This window comes from Rhinolophus hipposideros, assembly GCF_964194185.1.
Source record: "Rhinolophus hipposideros genome assembly, chromosome: 7".
Taxonomy (NCBI): Eukaryota; Metazoa; Chordata; class Mammalia; order Chiroptera; family Rhinolophidae; genus Rhinolophus; species Rhinolophus hipposideros.
In genome coordinates, this window is record NC_138053.1 from 74,870,008 (window position 1) to 74,896,733 (window position 26,726).

At 38.7% G+C, this 26,726-nt stretch overlaps 1 protein-coding gene across 3 annotated transcripts in view; it reads left to right on the plus strand.

The window, feature by feature from the left end:
• Positions 1–26,726, plus strand: part of FYB1 (FYN binding protein 1) — a 205,498-nt gene that overhangs the window by 90,797 nt on the left and 87,975 nt on the right. For 2 of the 3 annotated variants that reach the window (XM_081053235.1, XM_081053236.1), the window contains one exon: positions 21,181–22,318. In XM_081053235.1, the coding sequence (XP_080909361.1) occupies positions 21,181–22,318 (1,138 nt within the window). Of the gene's footprint in view, positions 1–13,972; positions 14,049–21,180; positions 22,319–26,726 lie in introns of those variants that run through there. The other variant, XM_081053237.1, reaches the window with a different exon arrangement.

Below are 26,726 nucleotides of genomic sequence, written 5' to 3' on the forward strand. Positions count from 1 at the left end.
TGGTATGGAATTGCACTTTTAAAAGCACCTTCAGTTATTCTTCTGAACACTAAAATTAGAGGACTGCTATTCTAAATACACATAGATAAATTAACAATTTGATCCTACACCAGGCAAGTTCTAGTGTAATTAAGAGATAAAATGTTACCCTGTGATAAAATAAGTACTCTGAGAAGCTCAGAGGGAGGGTTAAGGAGGGCTTTGGGGTGGGGGGTGAACTCTGAGTAGAGTTTGGAGAAGAAGGTTGGGTAACCAGGTGAAGAAGTAGGAGTAGAAGGAATGAAAATGAGAGAAATCAAAACTGTGCCACATGCAACTGGAGAGTAGCAAGGACTGACAGATGAAGGAAAGTGTCGTATACCATATTAAGGAGTTTTAAGTTTCTTTCTTTTTTTTGCTGAAGGTCTGGAGAGTCACTGAAGGGTCTCAAGCAAACGTGATCCAGTTGATCACAGAAAGATCATGCTTAAAGTCCTCTTTCGTGAGTGTCTTTAGTTGTGCTGTCATGGCTGCCTTGATGTCCTGAATCCATTCAGAACGTTTACTTTTCATTGTCATTTTGACTTTGGGGAAGAGCCAGAAGTCTCACAGTGCCAGATCTGGTTAATAAGGTGGATGAGGACACACTGTAATGTTTTTATTTGACAGAAATTGCCATACCAGAAGCAATGTATGACACGGAATGTGTGTCATGATGAAAGATGAGATAAAGACACTCAGGAAAGAGGACTTCCAGAACTGCTTCAGAAAGTGGCAAGAATGGTGGGATAAGTGTGTTTGAAGTGGGGGGGGGGGGCGGTTTTGTAGCAAGATTAATGGCAATGTGTCTTCTACTGTAATGAATTTTGTTTTATTTAAACATTCACCATATTTTTTATCATACCTCATATATCCACAAAGTAATGTGTGTGTGTGTGTGTGTGTGTGTGTGTAGATACATAGATAGACAGATAGATGGTTCATTAATAAATATCCACACATTAAGGGTACATGCTAGATATATCTTATCGTTACCTATTCACAATGAAAAATTTTGAGTTACCAATCTCCTGTATGACTAAAACTCAGGAAAGAGAGACTCAAGAAAAAAAAAATATGGAAAGTGGGCATGAGTCAAGCACACCTAGTTTTCAAAGATTGCTGGCATTTTTCAAAAGGTTTTGCCCCTAATAGAACCCCACATAGCAGAACCCCTGGAAGTTGTTCACGTCTCTTGTACCTTTTCATATTTTGAATGCGTTTTTTTAGAATTTTAGAAGAGTTAGAAAAATCTTTGATGTCACTCAGCTAGTTTTCTGCTTTTCTGAGAAGCAAGAAAGAGCAGGTTAGAGGAAGGAGTTTCGGGTCAGAGTGTGGTAGGGTAAAAGAAAGTAGAGAAAATAAAACTTTTTCACACATTAACCTACAGGTTGTAATGTTTCTCTGATTTGTGTGCAAAAGTTTTGAAGGGAAGAAGGGAAAGTTGTTAAAGTTAAAGAAAATAAGCAGCACCTCTTTCTTGGCTTCTTTCCTACGTGATCCATTATCATCCTAATTACCAATATGTCTGGGCATAAGGTAGTTTCTGAGAGCAGACAATAAACTCTCTCTAGGAATACACACCTTTGATGACCTGTGATGGCTTAAAGACAAAGCTCCTGACAACCAGACATATATCAGCAGGGCAATGGTGAGCTTTCACAGGGAGTAGATACATTTGTGCGTCATCTGCTCCTCCTTAGTCTGGAGCAGTAGCGAAGCTTGGCCTCTCCTGCCAAATGCTCTCCCATGCTGAGCAAACAGAAGATTGAAGCCTGTCGCCATCCGTCTTCACACTACACCCAGATCCTCATAGGAAAAGAAGCCATCAGGATTGTGCTAAAGCCTAACTCCATGCCAAATCATTTTCATTTCCAAACACATTCGTGATTTGCTTTCTGAATAAGTCACTGAAGGCTTTAAATGGAAACAGGTCACCTCTCCTCAAAAGGTGGCTAGATTGGCAATTGGCTTCGTGTCACTTACTCCTTTAAGAAATAGGGTATTAACTTTATCATTGTTTTTAATTGAGGGGAAAAGTCTTATAATTGCTAAAGCGTAAGAACAATAATAAGTACAATATTTTAATTTAGACAACAAAAAAGCAAGCATATTGACAGGCCATAGGTATAAAGAGGCCAATGCTGCAGCTGGTAATTATACTGACTAGATAGAAATAGGGTAAAATTTCTCTATCTGAGTTAGAGGGAAGCATGGGATGAGATAGGGAGAGTGCCTGGATTATAAAGACAGAAATTCTGATATACTAAATAGATATTGACAGTGGTCATAATGAGTTGAGTAAGCTGACTTTCCCCATCCTACTACATAGTTCAATAATTTTCCTCCTACAGTATTTATTTCCTTGTGTTGCACAATAGAGTTGCACAGGATGGGGAAGAAAAAGCCTGGTATTCAAATGCACAAAGAATGAACTATTCATTGAGACCTTCATCATTTGCTTAGAATTGCTCTTGTGGGGGAGGGGGAGAGCCCTAAACATTTAATAAAATATCCAGAAGCACTGAGGTGTTAGCTATGATTCTGCAGCAGATGTAATATAAGCTCTAATATTTAAGAAACCTTTGAATTATTTTCTTTTATTGCTCAGTTTTTTTTTTTTGTAATTTATGAAAAGCTTTAGTGAGTAGGTATAAATTTAATGAAAAGTAGATGCTCAAATAATAACCTAGTGTTACATTACTGGTTTCCTTTAAAAACATAATGCAAGTAATTTTTCCAACTCCACCTTTTGTTAACACCATCTCAAGAAGGATTATATGTGAAGAAAAATATGCCCCTCATATTTTGTACCCTTTCCTCTAAATGAATGGAAAAAATACTACTGCTTAAAAGTCTTAAATTAATTTGCTGGTTCAGAAAATTGGTTGCATACAGTAAAATAGGTTTACACTAAGAACAACGCTTTTGCTTTTGCATTTATTGATTATAAGCCAGATAACACAGAGTGGCATGACGAGAACCAAATGGAATTTTTATCATCATTATTTTGTTATTGCTATCAGATAATAGATTGTTACACATATTTTCCTTTGTGAGGAGTGATTTTATGAAAACAGAAAAAAATGAGTATTATTATGGAACAAGATCAGCTCAAGATAAGATATATTTGGGCAAGTATCTACATATCATTATGTTACTAAACTCACCTCATGGCTTTTTATTTGTTTTTATTAAATCGTCAGATCTTTTCAGACACTATTAGTGAGCAATGCTACCATCCAAATCAAATTAAACATTCCTTTTTTGAAAAATATCGTCTTTGTAAGTGTGTAAAATTCTTGAAAAGTATTGAAAAGTAAACTTCATTTTTACCCCTCAAAGGTATAAATTGCTGGACTCGCCTTTTCCTGGGGTAAATGTGTAAAAAAAGCAACTGCCCCACAAACCAGGAAGCCGCCCTCAGCCTCTAATAAACTAATTCATTCAACAATGTTTATAAAATGCCTTTGGTGTGCCAGGCACTGCACTAGGAATCAAAGATAAATAAGCTGCAGTCCCCACCTTTAAACAGCTCAAGTTCTAATGTGAGAAACAGTCTTGTCTCCAACAACAAAAAGATACGACTAGAGGAAGGATACCTTACCTGGTCTTGAGAGACTGATTTCAGAAGGAAATGATGCCTACATCAGGCTTTGGGGTGTGACTAGGAGTTAACCTGATGGGGGGGGGTGGGGAGAGTGGAGGTCCATTCCATGAAGGCATAACAAATTCTGGGTTTTTGTGGATTGTTTTATTTTGTTACCAGAGGGAGGTTGGTGACTTATAAAAGTTAACACTTCTTCTCTTTCTTCATTCTTTTTCTTTTCGTCCCTCATAACCATCCAACAAAATTCAGGGCAGGTGGCTCCCTGGAGTCAGGGCCCAGGCTCCTTCTGTCTTCTGGCTCTGCCATCCCTAGTCATCAATGAACCAGATGGCTCAGGCCCACACAGCAGTGTCGCCAGCAGGGAGGAGAAAGCATGGCCCAGAAGTTACAGCAATCTCTTCCTGCTTTGATTCCATTGGCCGAACTTAATCATATGTCCACTTCTAATGGCAAGAGGGGCTAGAAAATGTCCTATTTTGTTTGGTGGCATGCCTGTCTCAAAAGCAAGAATTCTCTTACTATAGAACAGATGTTGGCAAACTTTTTCTACAAAGGGCCAGATAGTAAATATTTTAGGCTATGTACAGTCTTTGCCATGTATTTTTCCTTTTTGAGGTTTTTGGTGTTTTTTTTTTTAAATAATTCTTTAAAAATATAAAATCCATTCTTAGCTTGAGGGCTGTGGAAAACAAGCCATAGGCCAGATTGGGAATGTGGGCCATAGTTTGCCAACCCCGCTATGGAGGAAAGGAGAATTATACAAAGAGGAGAGTGGCCATCTCTGGCATGACCTTTATGAGATTATAAACCACTAAGAGGAAGATCCTTGTCTAATTCACACTTCTGGTCTCCACATAGTGCTTGGTCCATACAGTAGGTGCTTAATGTTCATGACTGGAAGGCAGGCAGGAAGGAAGGAAGGAAGGAAGGAAGGAAGGAAGGAAGGAAGGAAGGAAGGAAGGAAGGAAGGAAGGAAGGAAGGAAGGAAGGAAGGAAAGAAAAAAAGAAAGAAAGAAAGAAAGAAAGAAAGAAAGAAAGAAAGAAAGAAAGAAAGAAAGAAAGAAAGAAGAAAGGAAATATAATTTCCAACCACAATTTGTTAAAATCCCACTTTGCCCCATTGTAGTCTCTTAACATGGATTTTCATTTGAATACTCCATTTTCTCCAGAATATTCCACATGTTGGAGCACCCGGTTTTGTTTTATATTTTTTTGAAAAATTTTTAATTTTTCAATTATACTTGACATTTAATATTATTTTACATTAATTTCAGGTGTACAGTGTAGTGGTTAAACATTGATATAATTTACAAAGTGGTCACCCCAATAGGTCTAGTACCCATCTAACACCATACATAGTTATTACAATATTATTGACTATATTCCCTATGCTGTACTTTCTACCCCTGTGACTGATTTTAATAACAGACAATTCGTACATCTTAAGACAATGGCTTATTCTTCATTGTTTCCTTGATACCTAACCCAGTGCCTGGACCAGAGTCAATGCACAATAAAAATTGCTTGACTTAATTATTAAACAAATTCATTGTAATTTTTTGAAAAATATTTTAAATTTTCTTCTATGATATATTTTCTTTCTTTTTTATTATTTTCAGGTGTACAAAACAATGTACTAGTTAGACATTTACACCCCTCACAAAGTAATAATCCCCTCCCCCAATCCACTACCCCTCTGACATTGTATATAGCTGTTACAATTCCATTGACTCTATCCTCTATGCTGTACTGCACATCCTGTGACCATATATATATATATATATACATATACATATATATATATATATATATATTTTTTTTAATTATAGTTGACATTCATTATTGTTCATCTTCAGCTTCAGGTGTACAGTGCAGTGGTCAAGCATCTACACCATCCATGAAGTGGTCTCCCTAATAAGACAAGTAGTTGGAGCACCCTATTAACTGAGAGCCCCCCGTCCTTGACCTCCACTGCAGGGGGATAACCCTGGGTTTGCAAGCAGATTACAGAACCAAAGTCTTTACGGTTTCCTGGCCTGATGCCCTGGTAGCAGGCGGGAGAACCCTGTTTGGGTTTTGCCCTTTTCAACATCACATGCTTAGTGGGAATGTCAGCAGAAGTGGCCAAGCTGAATAGACACTTTTTAGTTCCCCTCTTTCTCCTTCTTACTCAATATCCTGAGGACATAACAACACTTTGCTTGTCTAAGTCAGCCTAAGTCAGTGGGGGCATGGGGGAGAATCACTCAATCATTCCCCTGGAAATACCGCTCCAGGCAACAGAAAATGCCACAGTTCTTGGATTCTGTTTGCCGAGCAGACACAACAGCCAAAAGTGAGATGGTGCCCAGCCCTTAATCCCAGGAAGACCCATTAAATGAGGCCACGCTCCCACCTCATTCTGCAGGAGTCAGGTAACAGCTATGCCCAGATTTCATCTTTCAGATAAATGTGCAATTTTTTCACAGCAGGAGAAGGTGTAACCTCCAAATTCTGGCAGCACAGATTGTGTGAGCTGGAATAACTGAAAGGAAGGCATGTTCTGTTGGAAAATAGCAGAAGAGGTGGACATGGACCTGAAAACTCAGACGCATTGTAGCCAGAGAGTGATAAGCAGATTTAAAAAGTGTCTGTCATTTACTGTTTTGTAACTGGATCAGGCCTGTCACATGTTCCTGTTCCAACCTCTGGTGCCACTGCTACTGAATGAAGTTTTGCAGTGAAACCAGACACATAAAACTAGTGGGCACAGACAATTTATTTCCTCTTGGCTCTTGACAAACTTGTGTCCAACCTTTTGATGAAGAGGAGCAAATTTCAATTGCCCTCAAACTTTAAGGTCTGGCAGGGGGTGGGGATTCATGTGAAATTTCTACATAGAGTAAGGAAAGGGTACTGCCATCAGCCTTGCCTTCTCAGAAGGAATCCTGACCAACCAGAACAAAGGATGACAAAGTGCTTCAAATCATCTAAGGAAATCATCCAAAGCAACAGTAACTCTAAAATCCGGGTAGAGCCTTTGGCCCTCTTGTATAAATTGCTGCCTCTTCTAAAGAATTCACAAAGTCTTCTCTCCCCCTTTTAACTAAACTTATAGTGAGGTAATTAAAGGAACAGGGTGGGCCTCTTGCTCTGCCACCTACCAACTGTGTGACTTTGGGCAAGCCACTTAATCTCCCTGTGCCTATAATGAGGACAATAATAATACTAACCTCACAGGGCTGATGTGAGTATAAAATTATATATATTTATTGTGTGCTAATAGATAATAATAGACCATTACTATTTGCCATTTTATGTATTTGCCATTTTATGTCATTGGATAGAGATTAATCTGGGTAGGAAAATAGATGGGTTTATGAACACCAGGCAAAGCCATGGCTGCGCTTTTCTGTCCATGCTGAAAAACTGTTAGGAGAGGTTTTACGTCAATCGAAGCATGTGCATATACAAGGCAAGAAATACATGAGAAATGATAGGCAAGGGGCAAGAGGATGAGGATGTTCTTTCCAGTAAAACCACATCTTTAAAAATGTTCTGTTAAAGGTGATCATGAATATCAAAGTAATTGGAGTGTATTCAAGGGACACCCTGAAGAAGTCAGCCTTCTGTTTCAAAAAGAAAAGGGTGGGAAGGATTCCATTTCTCTTGGGAAATTATTTTAAAGACTCAAATCCATGCTTTCTGCTTGACTTTTCCATCCATAGGTTTAACTACCATTGGGCTTCAAATGCTCCCCAGCTCCTACCCAAATCCAGAGGGCCCTTCTGGTGTCTCGGGAAATTCTACGCGCTTGAAAGTTATGGCTCCCCTCATTGGGCAGTCACACTGTCACCTAGTGGTCTGAAGGCTAAGCGCAGGCGATTGCTTTGAAGCTTTTTCTAGCCTTAGTGTGCCTTAAAAATCATATTTTCCTCTACTGGCATCCCATGTTAATAAGAGGGAGGGGTTAGGGGAAGTAGACAGAATATTTCATTTGTCTGAGATGTTATCAGGGGCTGCCTCTGGGTGAACATTTCTAAGAATGTGGGGAAAGGACAGTGACTCACTGGCAAGGTTTAGACTGTGGTCCCAAGGGGTTGGCTCCAGAGTCAAGATCTGAGCTTGAATGGGAGCTCTGACGCTGACCAGCTGTGGGTCTTGGGTGAATTACTGAACTCCCCCCATGCTTTGGTTTCTTTATTTGTAAAGTAGCGATAACAATAACTTCTTCATGGTTTGCTATGAGCTCCTAGCACAGAAGGCAATTCCCAATGTTATCTGTTATTGTTGTGACTATGTTTAAGAGCAAGTTGCTGCAGAAGCTGTGACCACACAGGTCAGGCAGCGTGGGAGGCACAGTGGGTGTGCAAATAGGAGATCCCGATTCTGGTTCAGTACGTAACTATGACTTTGGACAGATCACTCACCCTGTTTCCTTTCCTGTAAAATGAAGAACTTGAATTCACTGAAGTTTAAAGATTTTTCTTTCTCAAACACTGTGATTCCACGGTAAGGCTTCCAATAAAAGGCTCATTTTGATTGCCTCTGTTTTTATCAAAGCCCAGGGTCCAGCATGACCAGGCATTGATTTCTATAGTTGCTGACTGATGTTTGGGCAGGGATGAGAATGCAATGGAAGCCCTAAATGCTGAGGAGTATTCTCCAAATATCTGAAGGGCTAGCCTGGGGTTTCTTTGATAAATATGGAGAGTTCAGGGCTTGTCCTATTGGTCTGTCTCTGCTAACCAGCCTCTATAGATGGACAGGAAACCAGAAAAACCATTGAGCTGTAGAAATTCAATAAATGCTTCTGAATAATATTGCCTAAGACAATATTAGACATTGCCTAAATGTCTAAGTCGTGGGTGTTGGTCAGACTAGTACCTGACCTTGCTTTAACATGAGAGCAGGTTAAATGTTACCAAAGCTCATCTGTTGCACGTGACTAGTTCCCCACTTTGTTCTTCCAAGCCAGGGACAATTCCAGCAGGGTGGGTCAGAAAAGGTAATCATGCGACAAGACTTTCTACTCTTCATCCTAAACCTACCTCCTCCAGGCAGGCACTTTGGACATTCATAGAAATACAGCCTGAAGGCATTTTGGACCTTTGTGAAGATGGGTTTATTAATTTCTTGTGGCTATTGTAACAAATTACCACAAACTAGGTGGCTTAGAATTACAGAAATTTACTCTTTCACAGTTCTAGAGACCAGAATTCTGAAGTCAAGGTGTGGACAGAGTCAGACTATCTCCAAACACTCTAGGGGAGAATCCATTCATGGCTCCTTGAAGCTTCTGGTGGATGCAGGCGTTCTTTGGCTTGTCGCTGCATCACTCTAATCTTTGTCCCTGTCTTCACATGGCTTTCTCCTCCTCTCCCATCTTCTCATCTTCTGTATCTTATGGGGACCCTTGTCATTGGATTTAGTGTCATCTGGAGTAATCTAGGATGATCTCATCACATGATTCTTAGTTACATCTGCAAAATCCCTTTTTCCAAATAAAGTCACATTCATAGCTTCTGAGACATGGGCTTATTTTGGATGTGGGCTACCTACCATTCCACCCATTTAGAAAGACAAGCAGTCAACATCTGCCCCCGAATCTCATTCACCCGTGCTGAATCAGGGTGGCTCCACAAGGTACTCCAGTTCTTGCAATTAAATTTCTGCAACTCTTTTAGCAAGAGTTGATCAATAAAGATGTGAGGATCAGAGCAAGAGAGATCCTGATCCCAATGGTTTTTAATCATTTTTGTATCTGAATATGCTACAGGAATCCACACCCTCCCATTTATAGCCAGGGTTTACCGGGCTGATGATTCTCCATAAAGAAACCCTTAGAGAATCCCAGAAGGGTGGGTTGGGTCATATAGCATGTGCAGCTTAAAAAATATTCCCTCAGGGTAAATTCAATATACCTTCTGCTTTCGCTATCTTCACCTCAAAGGAGACCATTCAAAATACCTTTATTTACCTTATCAGTCCAAAAATAACTTTAGTCAGTGAGATGTGCTTATACCTCTAAATTAGGTTTTTATTCTTTTTATTCATATTAGAAATTCAGTACTATCATTTAAAATGCTTTAAAAGTTTTAAAAAATATTTTGAATTAATTTTTTCTGGAAAACAAATTGTATGTAGATAAGCATGATCTCATTGAAATGCCATTTTCTCCTCCCTTTTGAGTTATTTCCATTTTTCTCTTCTAGTCACTATAACTTAGACAAAAAGAATGAAAATATCTCACTATGGGAAAATATTGAGGCAATTTTATTACTTACCAAGAGTTTTTATTTAATTTGATAATTTCCCAAACGCTGGTTAGCTATTTTTTTTTCTATTTTATTTTTATTGTGGTAAAATATACGTAACATAAAATTTGCCATTTTAATCATTTTTAAATGTACAGTTCTATGATCTTAAGTACATTCACATTGTACAACCATTCCCACCACCCACCTCCAGAATGTTTTCATTGTGCCCAACTGGAATTCTATACCCATTCAGCACCAACTCCCCATTCCCTTCTTCCCTTAGTACCTAGAACCTACAATTTACTTTGTCTCTATGAATTTGTCTACTCTATGTGATATGTGGAATCATACAATGTATCTCCTTTTGTGATTGGTTTATTTCATTTAGCATCAACCTTGGTTCATCCATGTTATAGCATGTATCAGAATCCCCTTCCTTGTTAAGACTGAATAACACTTCACTGTGTGTATGTAACCCATTTTGCTTATCCATTCATCCACTGATGACACTTAGGATTCTTCCATCTTTTGGCTATTGAAAATAATACTGCTATAAACATGGTGTACAAATATTGAGTCCCTCTTTTGGGAAGTATATTCCCAGAAGTGGAATTGCTGGATCATATGGTAATTCCATTTTTAATTTTTTGAGGAACCACCTTGTTTTCCACGGTGGCTGTACCATTTTATATTCCCACCAGAAATGCCCACAGTCCAATTTTTTCATATCCTCTCCAACACTTGTTATTTTCTGTCTTTTTATAATAGCCATCCTAATGAGTGTGAAGTGGTATCTCATTGTGAATAAAATTTTTAATTAAAAGAAAAACATTTTAAAACAATAGGTGAATCTCTTTTGTAGTATTTTTAGTCTTAGAAAACCATATGGTATTTAGAAAACTATAAAAACAGGGGTTTGGGGTTTGTTTCATTTTTTTATTTCTGATTTTTAAATTAACCATATATGTGAAATTTGGCTTTAAAATGTGATTATTAGTTCTAATAATAGAATTTGCAATAGGTATATACTACCAAACTCCAGAATTTTTTGCTAACTATGCAAGTGTACCTAGTTTGGGGAAGGAAATGTGGAGGTCATTTGTACCCTGGAATTAGTCATCTTAATAAAGCACAGACTTTAACAGAGAGAGTGGCAAAGTGCCACATACTAGAACTAGCGCATAAACAAGGAGTCACAGTGTTCTCAGGAGAAAATGAAGGAATGCATGAATGAATGGATAAGTGAAAACCCAGAGCATCTAAAGCCATCAGGCACTTTGGAAAAGTAGGGGGCGTGGGAAAAGAGGGTGACTAAGTCCTAGGAACGGGATACACACCATGAAAAGTTTTAAATTTCAAACATCACAATTTTAATAATAAAAGGTGCAACCCACAGTAAAGAACCCCATGATGACATAGGTGAGAGAAATTACTCATCTCATGGCAGAGTTTTGTTTTTGTGACTTATAAGAGAGAAAAAGTGAGGTAAGAGGTGATTATATTTTTTAATCCTGATTACTCGATATTGAATGCATTTTCTTCAAAGTATAAAAAGAAAATAAAATGAATGGGAATGGAGGGACGGAAGGGAAGGGTTTCATATTATCATATTCTGTGGAGTTTCAAAATATTATCCATCTCTGTTTATGGAATCTTCCATAACCCTCCATTTCTAATATCTAGTTTTTCCTTTCCTCAAATCATACTCTGGGTCCCTCACTGACTAGCACCTGCCACCTGTCTTGATTCGTTTGTTGAAGTCTTCCTCTTTTAAGCTGTTCTTTTCACACGGAACTTTTCACATGCTGGGAAGGAAGTCTCTAGAAAACCCTACAGATGGCTTCATACCTCTACCCCCACTCCACTCCATGTAGACCATACACTTTCAGTTTCTAACTTCTTGTCAAGTGCAGAAAAGGAACTTACAGCTGGGGCTTGTGTGTCTGTGTGTATATGTGTATTTATGTGTGTTCAGAAAGATATGGAGGCTGAGTAAAGAAGACAGCATAATATTTCTATTTTATTCTTCCCATGTCAAGCAATATCATTCTCAGCCATCAAAATTTTTATTTCAAATTTCATGTATTTTTAGCAGAGTGAGTTTCCTTTGGCTGGTTTATAATATTTATATACAAAAATATAATAACCACAAGAAATACTAGATGAAATTTAGATCTCTTTGAGGTGACAGAGTTGGAAGTACAGGAAAATTGAAAGGACTTATAGTGCACATACGTTAAATATTATCCTAAAATTCAAATAAGCCAGGTAAGATATCTATGAAAATGTTTTTCTTTTATCTACATGTTCATTAGTCAGAACGTAAATTCCTCAGACTTTCCTCTAATTTGGTATATTTAGTTAATGCAGACTATGTGAGTTATATCTTAAGCAAATGTAAGCTAAGTTTGCTGTAAAAGCTATATAAAATAGAATAACAAAAATAAATGGTTTTAAGACTCTTTGTTGTTCTATACTATCTACATCCAACTCTACAGTGTCGACGTCCTTGCCCCATTCTGTCAGCATCAAGAAGTCAAAAACTTATAGCAGAACAAACTTCAGAAACACAAAGTCATATATAACTTCCTTATCCATTTATGTGTAAGCCATCGGAGGCATGACAACATCAAAACTGTATTTGTGCAGAAGCTATTTGATAGGATAAACAGGAAGAGAAGGTTTGAAGGTTATCATTTATATAATGATGGTGATTTTTCAAGCTCCTGATCTTTAAAAACAAAGGGTACACAAATCAAAACAAAGGGTAACTGATCAATATACCTTGAGATTTCAAGGTGACACAATATTTGGGAGGTAAGCCATCAGCATCTAAGCTTTGCCTCTTGCTGAACTATCCTACTTCCTCTATTTCAATTCACTCTTGAAGAGAAAACACAATAGGAACAATGAAAGTGTCACAGCAGCAGGTGCCCAAGATAACACAGAAGGGAAAGACAATATGTGATATCTGCAGAGGTTTTCTGCCAATGTACTCAGCCCAGCCTCCTGAGGGGGACTGGCCAAGCTCTCCTGTGTTGAGGGATGCCATGGGCACACAGATCCCAGAGAGACACTACTCATGCCAGATGTTTTCTTCTTACTACATTATACCTCACAGCACAAGGCTGGATGCTGGGGTTGTCTGCAGTTCCATCTCCACCTTCATAAGTCACCAAATAAAGTCAGGATTTGTCACAATCAGGGCTACCACCATGGCTTCTGCCACATGCTCCTCCTACCTGTGCCCTTGCCCAGTCTGCAACAGTCTGTTCCTGCCCAAGAACTCAATTTGTGGTGAGAGACATGTTCCCACATCCTGTTGAAGAGGGGCCTGGTTCTCTCTCCAGCCTCAAAGGCTCAGCCAACTGGAATCCATCACAGCCCATTCGTGATGAAGTAAAGATTCTGTTAGAGAACTCTTGAAAAGAAATTCGTGACTGGGATTCAACACTCTTTAAGAAACTAAAAAAGAAATAATTTCCCCAACTATTTTCCGTGTGATCAATCATGGTGAAATTCAAGTAAAGTCAGTCCATCGGCCACTGTATTTAATACGCATTATGGATAAAAATGTCAGGAATGCTCTAGGATTCCTCTAGGAGTGCTTATTTGGGTGGCTGGTGGTAGAAAAGTGTTTTTTTTTAGAAAAAGAAATTAAACCAGGTTCCTGTTTCTATATCTTGTTTGGAAAACAGTACACACATTAAGTATGTAAATATTTAGACAGCACTAACAAAAATGATAAAAGTTCATTGTTGTTTTTTTATCTATAGTGGAACTTAATATCTACCATCTTATGAAGGGTTTTGTCACATGTAGTGCACTTTAGCTAATTTCCATTAACACTGTCTTTACAAGTAAAAGCAATTAGAGTAGCTTTATTATGTATTTCTAATAATAAAGAGATTTAAGAAAGTTTCAGATTCAAACGATCCCATTTTCCAAGTTTGCTAGGTATAGCAAATTATGTCTCTAAAGAAAACAGACAACTTATCACCGTGTGTGTGTGTGGGTGTGTGTGTGTGTGTTCAGAGGACTTGATCATAAGAAACATAGCTGTTATTTTCTTTAATCCAGGCAATACAAACCAGTGAGGCTGAATACTATTGCTCTACGAAAGTTTGAACTGCTTGAGTTTCATACAAATTTTTACCAGCCTCTTTCCTACCTCAAAAATGGTAAGTTTATCTGGCTTACAAAAGTTTCTACCTTCTCAGTCCTTTTGTTATGCCTTCTGGTCAATCCTTGGCTGAGTGGATCTTAAGTTTAAGCAACATGAGCCATCTCCCCAATACAGCACCCCTTACCTGCTTTCTTCCCACTTCCATATACCCTGATTACAATCTCTGAAGCCTTGGGCAAGACTAGGGCTGGCTTCCTAGAAAATTTTCTCTTTGCATACATATCTCATTGCAGCCTCATGTTATCCCCTCAGGCCACTATTCCTGGGATCCTGTTCTGAGTAATGGTGGCAATGGTAGGAAATAATTTTGTTTTATGAGAACAAGTCAGCTCAAATAAGTCATGGGCAACAAAACATTATTTCAACATAACAATTAAAAAAACCCACACACGGCAAAACTGATTAATGGTGAAACAGAGACAGAGATGAGAGAAAAAGAAAGGAAGAAAAAAGGAGGAAGGAAAGAGAGAAACAGAGAGAAAGAAAAGAGACTGACCGTTTTCGGTAAATGATTGTTATTTACTGTCTCCTTCTTAATTAAAAGCATTACATGCAGTCAAGTGAAATTGGCATCTTCTCTTTTTCCATGGGCTTTGCCTAGGGAATGTTGAATTCACTCAAAAAGAGTTTGTAGGTTTGGGCTAGAAATAAATGATACTTATTCAAGGGTCTTAGACTTTGCAAACTGAGAACACTGGTAGGGAAAACCCCAGAAGTGTTCTGAAAAAGAAAGAAAAGTTGAGTTCTTATTGTAAAAAGTATATTCTTGAGAATTATCAGTCCTGCATTCCTAACCCTGGACAGTTATCAGTCAAATGGTCAGGCAGTCTGGATGATGGATGCCAGGCAGTCAGGAGGATGGGTGCCAAAATGTTCATCATGACTGGTGGTCTAGATAATGGGTGTCAGGTAGCCTGAACATGTGAGTCCTTCAAGGGGTAATGAGGTGGCCTGCATGTGTGAGTCCTTTGGGGGCGTCAGAGGGTTATCTGGAGGTCTGGTGTATGTTCAGATGTATATCCAGACATTGACACAGTACTGAAAATTTCAGAAAGTTTAAGTTCCCAGGCTAGTTAGAACAAAAATAGTCTTTCCACATGTTTCAACCTTCATAATATTAATAATTTTAGTAGTTGGGTTAAAGTGACTCCATTTTATGTATTCCCTATCTTCACTCTTTCCTAACAGCATCCATAAGAGTGGTTCATCCTCCTCATTTTAATTAAAAAGTGACACAAACATAAGTTAAGGAGGTAAACTCACACTTCAAAGTTATTTTAAGTTCATTGGGTACCCATGTTTAATGGGTGTTTTATTTCTTTTGTGCTGTACAAAATGAAACTTAACAAAGATGTGGAACTTTAAAAACAATCTCTAATGGTAGCCTTTTTGTGTTATTTAGTTTCTGTACAATTGTTCATAGGTTTTAGAGTTAAAATCAGACTTTCTGTACAAATTGGCACTTATAAAAATAATCACAGGGACATAAAATACACCATAGGAAATGTAGTCAATAATATAATAACTATGTATAGTGTCAGAAGGGTGGTAGATTTATCAGGGTGATCACTTTGTGTGTTATATAGTTGTCTAATCACTGTGTCGTACACCTGAGACTAATATAATATTGTATGTGAACTGGGATTGAAAAATTAAAAATACTATCTAAAAAAAAAAGCAGAATTTCTGGTAAGATGTTTTCAATAATCCAGGAGAAATAGGATTAGTTCATGTATTCTCAACCTCAACACTCTCTAGACGAATAATTTTTTAATGTGGGGGGGGCTGTCCTGTGCATTGTAGGATGTTTAGCACCACCCCGGGCATCTACTCACTAGATGCCAAGAGGACTCCGTTAGTCGGTCATTTCAATCAAAGATGTGTCCAGACATTGCCAAAATTGGCCCCTCTTGAGAATTAGCCTAATATTCAAGAAATACTAAAAAGAATAAATACTGTAATAGTAATCCCAAACCAAACCAAATCCTGTTATCAATAATAGTGATAGACTGGTTCTAATTTTCCATATGAAAATATAAAGATGAATTAGCTATAAAAGGAAACATTTTCTTTATTTCTACAGTTTCTTGACATCTGTCCTAAATGCCATCTCAGCCTTTGTTTAAGTATCTTTAAACTTTATGTAGGTTGTTAAAAGCAAACCAAAGATTTTTCTGGAATCTAGAGTTGTTAAGTAGGAATTCAGAGGAAGTAGCAAAAGCATTTTTGCTAACAGCCATCCTCCCAGGGGCTGTGGCAAATGTGATAAGCTTATTGCCAGTGAAGGTATAGAATTCTGAGAAAGTGGAAAAGATATGGGGGGGATCTAAGGAAATTTACTTCTATCAAGAGCAGTTCTACAATTACATCTTTGTAATTATAGAACAATGTATAGCAGTAGTTTGGACTAAACATTATATAGGTACCTAATGATGGAAATAGTAATGATTTCTTCAAATGACTTTGGAAAAGAAATTCCAAATAATCTCAGATGAAATGTTTGTTGTACTTAAAATATTCTAAACTCTGAGGTCTTCCAGATTGTGAAATACTTCATCTTAAGAATAAATAGAGGCCCAACCTTGAAATTATTAAAAGTCAAAAAGGTCCTGCAAACAAATGTAAAGTGTTAATAACTGGGGAAACCAGATATGCAGTAAATAAGAACTATCTGTATTATCTTCTCAATTTTTCAGTAAATCTAAAACTGTTCTAAAAAATAACGAAATAAAATCTATGCTCAAAAAAAAAAAGAGAACTCAAGTTGTATTTTGGTGGTATTTATGATGCTGTTTTTAGAGATAAGAAGCACTGGAAGGAATGGGGATAAAAACCAGGAACAAAATACTAAAATAAAAAGAATTTTTATGCCTATTGCTTAAATGCAAAAAAAAAGAAAGAAAGTCGTTTAAGGAAAATGGGCTTGAAAATAATATGCACTAATAACAATCAACTGGCAAGGGGGAAAAAGAGTTAATATTGAAAATTTAACAACTGGAATTGCATTAAGTATTAAGCAACTACAATGGTTGCTGATCATACATCCATCTGAACTGGTATTAGCAACTGAATATCATTTCTGAAATAAAGCAAGGAGCAGAGCAGGGATTTACATTTGTGCAAAAAGTGGGGACAGGAAGGTTGTGTGTGTGTGTGTGTGTGTGTGTGTATTTGTATGCATAGCATAAGAAACTGATAACAGTGGTTGCCTCTAGTGAGGAACTAGGTAAGTTCACCATGTAATTTATTGTTTAAAGCAGGTCAATTCTGGGAATGTAAGGGAGCATTATAAATAATTATTCCAAAGTAATAGGCATAAATTAATATTGTACTGGTAAATCAGGACGTACAATTCCCCTAGAATGGGGGACTAGGGCTTAGAGGTTCAGGGTTTGGAGCAGGCTTACTTTTCACTCTAGTACATGTTGCTCTTCCCCTCTTCATTATTATTTTTTCAAGTAAAAAGAGTCGTAGATAATGGAGTGGATATTCAATCTACACTGAAGTCAGGATGGAGAACGTCAAACAAAATTTCGATCATTTTGCCTTTCTATCATTATCATTAAGAAAGAAATATAGCTATTATTGTTAAGATTAAGGACAAATCTGGGAGTTGAAAATTGTATCCAATAAATTTATTAACAGTGATAACAACCACACAACCTGTAAAGCTAAACAGTCAATATAAATGAGGAAACAGATGTAGAGTTCAGGCTATTGATGAGCCAGACATATTAGTAAACTCAGGTCCTGTTACTGTGTGTTCTGTGTGCTACATAAGAACTTGTTGCTCTTTCTTAACCTGTCCGTCAACAACTAGTGAAAAGTTTCAGAGTGTGGGTAAACTAACGTAAACATCAAAATTCTATTATGTTATCCAGTGTAATGTTTGTTTCAGTCACATTAATTTAAAATTAGGATATAACATTAATGGTTGTAACATCGCAATTTGATCACCTGGAGAAAATTATGTTATGTGACTGGTGAATTAGAGAAAACAATGATGGCAGACGATCATTGGATGTCCGTGACACACAGTTCTTGATCTCAGAACTTTACACGCATTAACCCATTTCATCTTTTTTTAAAAAAACAAAACCCTGTGAGAAACAGGTACTGTTATGACTTGCATTTTATAGATGAAGAAAACTGAGTCTCAAAAACGTTAAGCAACTTAATAGGTCACACGGCTATTAAGTGGCAAAGTCAAGGTTTGAAGCTAAGTCAACAATCCCAGAGCCTGTGCTGTGAAGCAAGACGCTGTACTGACCCCTGAGTCTGCATTGACAGCTAAGAGATAAGTTCCAATTCCAAATCAACGATTTCCATATTTTCTAAACTAAAACAAGGACATGGAGTGTGACAATGGATTAGTGTGTTTCATGGGGTTTCCCCCATAAAATTCAAGATGCGGAGTTGCTGTAACTAAGTAGGATGTCACTTAAATCCTTTGGTTTTATTTTTGACCAACACAGTGGGAGACATGAACTAGACGATTTTTATGGCTTGACCTGCTTTATAAAAAAAATAGGAAACCCTCCTATGTACGAGGTATTCTTTAACATGCTTTACAAATATTAATTTGTTTATTCTTCCTAACAGCCCTAGGACATGGCATTATTAGTCCCATGATAGAGGTGAACAGAAAAGGCTCAGTGAATTTATGTTCCTTGCCCTAGATTAAACAGCTAATAAGATTCAAACCCAGGTGGTTTGGCTTCCAAGTTTCTGTTCTTAACCACTCTACTATGCAGCCTCTTATTATAAACCTAGAATAAATTATAAACCAAAAATATGAATGATAAAATATAGAGTAAGTCTAGAATAAAAGAATTCTTCCCCAGAGACAGACTTTCTTCCAGGCAGCAAGCAGATTTTTGTGTCAATACTTCTCTGCTTCTTGTGTTAAGGTTTGGAGTCTGTAGCTTGATCTCCCTGGAGGCAGAGGGCAGGACCCATCTCCTCTTATTCCCCCCGCACCCTAATACCCAAACTCTCCCGTGTCTGCTGTGTTCCTCCTGCCTGTGGCCTCAGGGATTGATTGAGAATTTGAGGAAATCATGGGGATAAAAAAGTGGACAAGGGAGGCAAGGTAGGAAACAAGATGTTTTCAGCAACTCAGATATAGAGCAGTAAATTAAAGGAGCAAACTACAAGCTGAAAAATGTTTCTCTTATCTGGTTTTCTCCTCCTATCTAGGTTTCTTACCCTCATCCCACAAACATACATGCATGGCAGTTTGGTATGGAGACAAACTCTGGCTGAAGGCACCATTTCTTTTAAAATCACTGTTCACAGTATTCAGCTCAGTGCCAACCTTCATTCCCCAAATATACATTGGAACCCTGAGGGTTCCTGGCCCTGATTTAGGTGTTGTAGAGATACAAAGAAGAATGAGACAGTTTCTGGACTTTGGAGACTTAGACCTGAGTCTGCATGCCTATCCTCACAGTTCCTGGCTGAGACCTTTAATACGCGACTTAACATTTCTAATAACAGTTTCTGTACATTGAGCCCACGCTGTGAGCCAGGCAGGCACTTTACAAATTCTATCTCTGACGCGCATGACAACTCTGGCAGGTATGTGTTATCCCGATTTTATGGATGATGCAACTGAGTCCCCACTAATAAATTAAGATTTAAACCAAGTTCTCTCCATGATGTCCTCTTGCAGTGTCAACTTCACTTTACTTTCCTGTGAAATGGAGTTCGATAATGCCATTATCTAAATGAATGAGATGGGCCATATGGATTCAGAATCAAGCCTGTTTCAGAATCAAGCACGCATATATACACATTAACTGGTGGTTCTCATTTTTATGAAAAAACACAACACGGGGTCGTGTAGAAGTAAGTGCCTAAAGTGCTACATGAGTCAAGAGGAGGGAGCAAACTTTCCCAACTGGACAGGATCTGGTTTTGTGGTACTGGCGTGGGGCCTTGAAAGATGAAATAAGCTTGGGTGTGTTGTAATGATAGGTGGGGGTGGGAAGTAGAAAATGTTTTCTAGGTGAATTTTAAAGCATGAAAACAGATATTGTCATGGCCACATATGTATCTTCAATGGTTTTTATAAATGCTTCAGATTTCCAAATATTCTAAAAGAACTAGAATATTCTACAAGAACTTACTTTTTAGAAAAAGATCAAACAAATCATGAATTCTACTAGATTAAATGGAATTATACCCACAGAAATGGGTGACTGTCTACTCTCTTTACTGTAATAAATAATGCCTTAATTCTAGACAATGAGGACAGAGACTCGTAGTAGGACTTCATAAATGTCCTTAGGAAGAATGATAAATGTCATTCGAGAAGAGATGAGACTGGAGAAACGAGTCTGGGTTTGAGACTTCCCAGCCAGTCTCTATTGCTTCCTCGTTACCTTTGCTGAGTGTCTCCAGACCAAGCAACCTAGACAGGACCAGTTCTGAAAGTGAGCACACTCTGCCTGCTAGTCTGGTTCCAGTTGAAACATTAACACTAAATAAACATACGTATGTGTGTGTGTGTGTGTGTGTGTGTGTGTGTGTGAGTGTAAGTGGAAAAACTTTTTGTTACTTACACATAAAATTAGTGGATCTTTCTGATACAGCTCCCTGTTAACAAACAGACCTTAAAAGTGGATGGGAAACCAGAACTCTTACAAACCACAGAGATGGTAAACATGGCTGTGCTGTGTAAAGTATGCAGTCTAAGAGTTACTTTCATTTTTTAAGTGCAGTTTCTATTTAAGAGGCTCAACTGTAAAATATGGAAGAAGTCATTTGTTAGTCACTTCCATATTTTTTCAAGAAAAATAAAATAGACAAGAACCAAGTTAAGAGTAAATCAAACAAGATAACCCAAGGAACAGTGATGGGAAAGAGAAAAGGTAAGTTGTGACAAACAAAAATAAGCATATCAGTCTAAGACAATCCAAAAATGTATGTGTACAATAGCCCTCCCCCTTCAAGAAACTCTTACAACGTATTTAGCCATAGAGGAAGATAAATGTTACAATATCTCACTAACCAATCAGCAACACTGCAGGTCTCAAACCAGGAAACCCTTTAAAGTGTAGTCTTTTAAACGGTGCAAGTGTGACTTCTGGTTCTCAGCTAGTTTTTGTTCCCTGTGCTTGCAGGATGGAAAAACAGATGTGAAGTCTCTCATGGCGAAGTTTAGCACAGGAGGCAATCCGACAGAAGAGGTCTCGGTCAACAGCCGACCTTTCAAAGTCACGGGGCAACATTCCCCTTCAGGAGTGCAAGCCAAAAAGAACTTATTCAGCAACCAAGGAAATGCCAGCCCTCCAGCAGGACCCAGCAATGTACCAAAGTTTGGGTCTCCAAAGCCACCTCTGGGGGTGAAACCTTCTGAAGAAAAGCCTGACAAAGAGCCCAAGCCCCCATTTTTAAAGCCCACAGGAGTGGGCCAAAGATTTGGATCACCAGCAGTCTCAGCCACCAGAGACCCTGAGATGAAAGCAGGATTTCTAAAACCTGCAGGCCCCAAGCCCATCAACTTGCCCAAAGAAGATTCTAAACCTGTGTTTCCCCGGCCTCCTGGGAACAAGCCTTTACTTCACAGTGCACAAGACCACAACGTAACACCACCAGGCCTGAAGCCTGGGTTTAATCCCCCAGCCCAGGAAAATGAACAGAAACAAGTGTTCTCAAAGTTGTCTGGAATTCAAGGCAAGTTTGTGTCAGCTTCACAAGATCATGACCCCAAGCCCCACTTCCCCAAACCCATCTTTGGCCAGAAGACATCCCTGAGTATCGATGATCCGCACGAAGTCGAGAGTCCCACTAAAAACTCATCTCCACAGAGAGGAGTGAAGCCCAAAATCAGCCCTTTAAAACCAGCAAGGGAAGACTCAAACAGTAAAGACCATGGAGGGGAGACATCAAGCTCGCCTTTTGCTGGAGTGGTTCTGAAATCCGGTGCAAGCAGAGGAGTGCCAGCTCTCTCCAAAAATGCTGAAGAGAAAAAAGAGGACAGGAAGATAGACGCTGCTAAGAATGTATTCCTGAGCAAAACAAATCAGGAAGAGTCGACCTCTGGGGCTCCTTCTGCCATGTTCGCTAAGACACCTTCTAAGGTGATAATGGCAGGGCCTTGGGGCCAAAGTCAAGAAAAGGAAAAAGGAGACAAGAATTCAGCCATCCCTAAGCAGAAGCCCCTGCCTCCCTTGTTTGTCTTGGGGCCACCACCACCAAAACCCAACAGACCGCCAAATGTTGACCTGACGAAATTCCACAAAGCTGCTTCTGGAAACAGTAAGTCCTCTCATTTTCTATTTAACACGTTTTGTTCAACAGCAGAGGGTGTTTTCTTTATAGGGTTTCTCTATAAGTTTGTAACAAGGAATGATTCCATCACTGGTACTTCTGTGTATGCGATGACTTTCTTTGTCATTATTTTTGTTTGGTGTGGGAGGTCTGAGAAGGCAAAAATCTTTAGTTCTATGTCAGCAACATGTGATAAAATGCCTGTTGGGCTGCTTTTGGAGGGGGGGGGGCACATCCATTTGATTGATAAGTGGTTTGCTTAATGATAACCCTGTTATGTACTTCCTTAGTTTGGTTTCATTTCCGTTGAATGAAGACTGTGATGTATTACTCCTACAACCACAAAGGAATTAGACGGAAAGATAAGCAAAACTCTCAGGCAGTGATTCTCAAATGGGGCAATTTTGACACCTGGGGGACATTTGGCAATATCTGAAGGCACTTTAGTTTGTCACTCCTGGGATAGGAGGGGTATACTACTGACATCTCTTGGGTAGAGACCACGGATACTGCTACATATCGTACAATGCACAGGACAGCCCTTCACAACAAAGAATTATTTAGTCCCAAATGTCAATAGGAAGAGATTCAGAACCCTCCTCCAAATGATTGTCAATGCCCGCAACTTCATCATATGTTTCCTAAGCCCAGTATTCAAATAAGAAATCAATGGGGCTCTTGTGAAATGAGACTTTCTGTTTTATATTTTAGCTCTTTTCTATTTCTCAGTATACAGTTTTCTGAACTTCTATTTTTTTAGCCTTCTACCTGAATTCTGCCTTTCAAGGTTCACATCCAATTCTTTAAACCTCTTTCCCAGATACCCTCCAGGTTTATTGTCTTTGTCCAATATATTAACCATTAAAAATACTTATCATTTATTGAGGACTTGTTTATATATCAGATACACATTACCCTATTAATTGCAATGAAATAGCAATCCTATGAGGAAATAAAGCTCAGAGAAGTTAGGTAACTTGCCCAAGGCCATACCATGACTGAGACTGGACAGAGCCTATCCTTCCTCTAGTCTCTGATTCCAGAGCCCATACTCCCATCACCACCCTCCCTGCTGGGCTCCCTCTCTTGAAACCGGATAGCATGGGATAATAAACTGAGCATAAGTGAAACCCAAAGAATCCTCATTCTTTTCCCTTTTTTTTGTCCTTTGGTTGAAACAAGTATTTTTTTTTTCTTCAAACTATAAATACCACTATAAACTACATGAAGACAGAGGCCAGGATGCTTAACATTATTTTATTTGGAGCACAGAAATAATATATTATTATTAGTTGCTCAGGTTTGTCTCCCACCAAAACCTATTTAATCAGAATTTAGTATTAATACTCTCTATGGATTAGCAGTTACTTTTTTTTTAACAAATTAGATAACCCCTGCTGATAGACTCACACTCAGTTGAATGGAGATTCTAATGCAAAATGAATATCATACAGGGTCTCTGCTGTCAATCTATTCAGCTTACTTTCTCACAAACCATGAGCTTGAACATAACACGTTGGTTTTCTGAATGTGGAGCTAATAACTTTTTTTCCCAGAACCATTTAAGGTTATAGAAGGCAAAACTATTTTGAAATATCCAAAACATCATAACGTCCTCTGAACTAATCTTTTCTTCGGTTCCTTTTGATTCCCAGGCCAGTTGTGAAAGGACTTCCTCCCAACCATCATTGCGTATGCCTGGTCAGAAAAGTTTAGGTTTTTTTGAATCCCTGGCCTAGACTGCTAGTTTGCATGTGAAACCTGCTGGGAAATTTCCATCCAGCCCATTTTCTTGTTCTTGGTCTTGTTCTTAACACTAAGACTCCTCTTTCCTATGTTAGCTTTAAAAATGATCAGTTGAGCATCTTGACAACGGAAGGGGTAAGGCCTGCGTGCCAGGGCAGCATTAACAATGGGCTAACGGTGTGAATTGCCTCTTCCTCATCTGCTTATCTGTCACTTTAACTAACCCAGCCTAGTTGAATCCAGCAATTTGAAACCAAAAGGTGTTGGGCCTATTTTCTCCAGCAAGTAAGTTTTTTCTAAGAGGGGGCCAAGGCTTTCCTTCATAGGCCCTGAAACGATAGCCTTTTGCTTTCCCTTTGCTCTCCTTTCACATGTGCTCTCTGAAAATTACCTTCTTAGCTGTTTTTATGCCATGTTCTATGTCAGTGTGTTGTTCCAAACCACGACAGGAAAAAGAGATTCTATGCTCAAACACATTTAAGAAAGTCAGAGCTGAGTGTATTCTGTACAGCAGGATTTCTACAAGCATTGATATGCTAATGCGTGCTTGGAATCTAAGAACAAGGTACCTAAAAAGCAGATACTTTTCCTGAAACATCTCACAGATTGGACTAGGTCAGAACAGTGGAAAACTAGAGGCAAAGCATAGCCTGGCATTGGAAGTTCCTGTAAAGCATGGCTCATGGCTCAACTTCAGGAGGCAATTGAGGCCCTCCACACGCTGTTCAGTCTCTCATGCTCGAGGTGTCTGGTGTGCATGCTATGGCTGGTGTCCACCCTTTCTTTCAGCTAGCCTGAGCCCAATCTATTTCATTCTCCTTCCTCAATCTCTGGGAAAGCAGTTTTCCATAAGACCTGTAGGTCATCCTTCAATTCCAGGTTGAAACTTCTCATGAACCATTTACTATTTATTTGGCAGTTTACCTGGGTTTAACACCATAATAGAAATGCTTCTGGAAGAGGCTGCCCTCTCCTAACCACACCATTCCCTGGTCAGACCTTAAAAGCTTCCTATTCTTTGTCTTGTAAACTTCTCTCTTCTGCTCTTCTAAGAAAAACCAACTCCTCAGTCTAAACCTTATTGAACAACCTGTTCTCTGCTATATTATATTCCAATAGCATTTTATGGAGTTTTTTTAATCCAATGTTTTTATCATTTTTATAAGCGATCTACGTGGTCTTTATTTTCATATTCTGGCATTTTGTTTTACTGAGGAGAAGTCTGAGACCACCCTTTGAAAATGATTTGCCTTCTGTCTGGATTCCCAAAGAAATCTCTGTCTTTAAGGTTTAAAAACTTAGCCAAGTTATGTCTGTGTTAATCATTCTGTCACGAATATTTTCTGAGAAATGATGTTCCTCTTTGCTCTCAGGAATTATCTGTCCCATATGCATAGGGGTCACACCATTTCTTTTCATTTGCCTCATGGATGACAAATGTATCTACTTGCTCTAATCCAGTGTGTTAAAGGTGTCTTCCCCTGAGAACTAAGATTTGAGTCCTGACTAATACTTTTAATCTATTCTTCTTGGAGTGAAGGATAGCTGTACTAGTCTTGAGGGCATTCCTTGCTGGACATCAGGATTATGTTCCATTTTGCCATAGCAAGGCCAACCATGACATCTCATCTACCTTCTGCCTCAGGTATGATCTTATTGTGGTATTTTGGGCTTTCATGCTATAGATTTTTCTTTGATCTTGCCCAGGCTGTTCACTCACTTTTGAGTTTACCTCTCCAACTTAGAGCATATTAGGGAGAATTCACAGGTTTTTCCAGAATCACTGTCTTCCCCCAGTATTGCTTCTAAGCCTGGGGAACAAATGGGGAGCTTCACTCACCTCCTGTGGCACCAGAATCTTCTGTTTCCTCCCTTAACCATCACTTTTCAAAGTTTGTCCAATGAGGTTATTTTCCTTTGCTTGTGTCGTAACCACTAGTGAGTTTGAGGTAGTGTTTATCTTGTCCTATTTTGTTTTTTACTACTTCATTTGGGAATTGGAAGAGGAACATCCTGGGACTCCCTTCCCTCATTACTTAACACCAACTAATATTTCCATCATAATCCAGGGTTTGGCAGTATTTTCAAAGGGACTATCAATTTACCCTTCCACAAGGCAGACAACAAGATGGCAGAAGGAAAATTCACATGAATTAAATGCACACTGAGAACCTTGTTTCATGTCCTGTGGACTATGCTTACTGGCCAAGGACACTTGGATGACTACTCTCTAACCCCTCCCCAAGTCTCCTGTTCTGAGAAGTCTTCTGGACACAGTCAAGGTGGGATAAGGAAGAGATCCAGCTACCTAATGGGTGCTTCATGTCTGAACTGTTGATAACATCTGACCTCTGCTAACCTATAAATTCCCTAAAAGGAGTCATATTTCAAGCCTCTATCAGCCAATCAGTTTATATTTAGACTAGGAGAGGAACAGAATGCTGGATAGGAAAATGAGCCAAGAAAAGAAGACCACTTGGGCTGACCTATGGGGAAGGTAAATTTCTTCTCTTTCGGGCCTAAGTCATTTTGCCATTGAAAAGACCACTCAGCGTATTTAGGTTCCTGGTTCCCCGCTCAATCTGGTCTTCATTTTTTTTTTTTTTCTTAACTGCTCAGGCACCAGTTAGTCTTTTAATATTAATTTTAG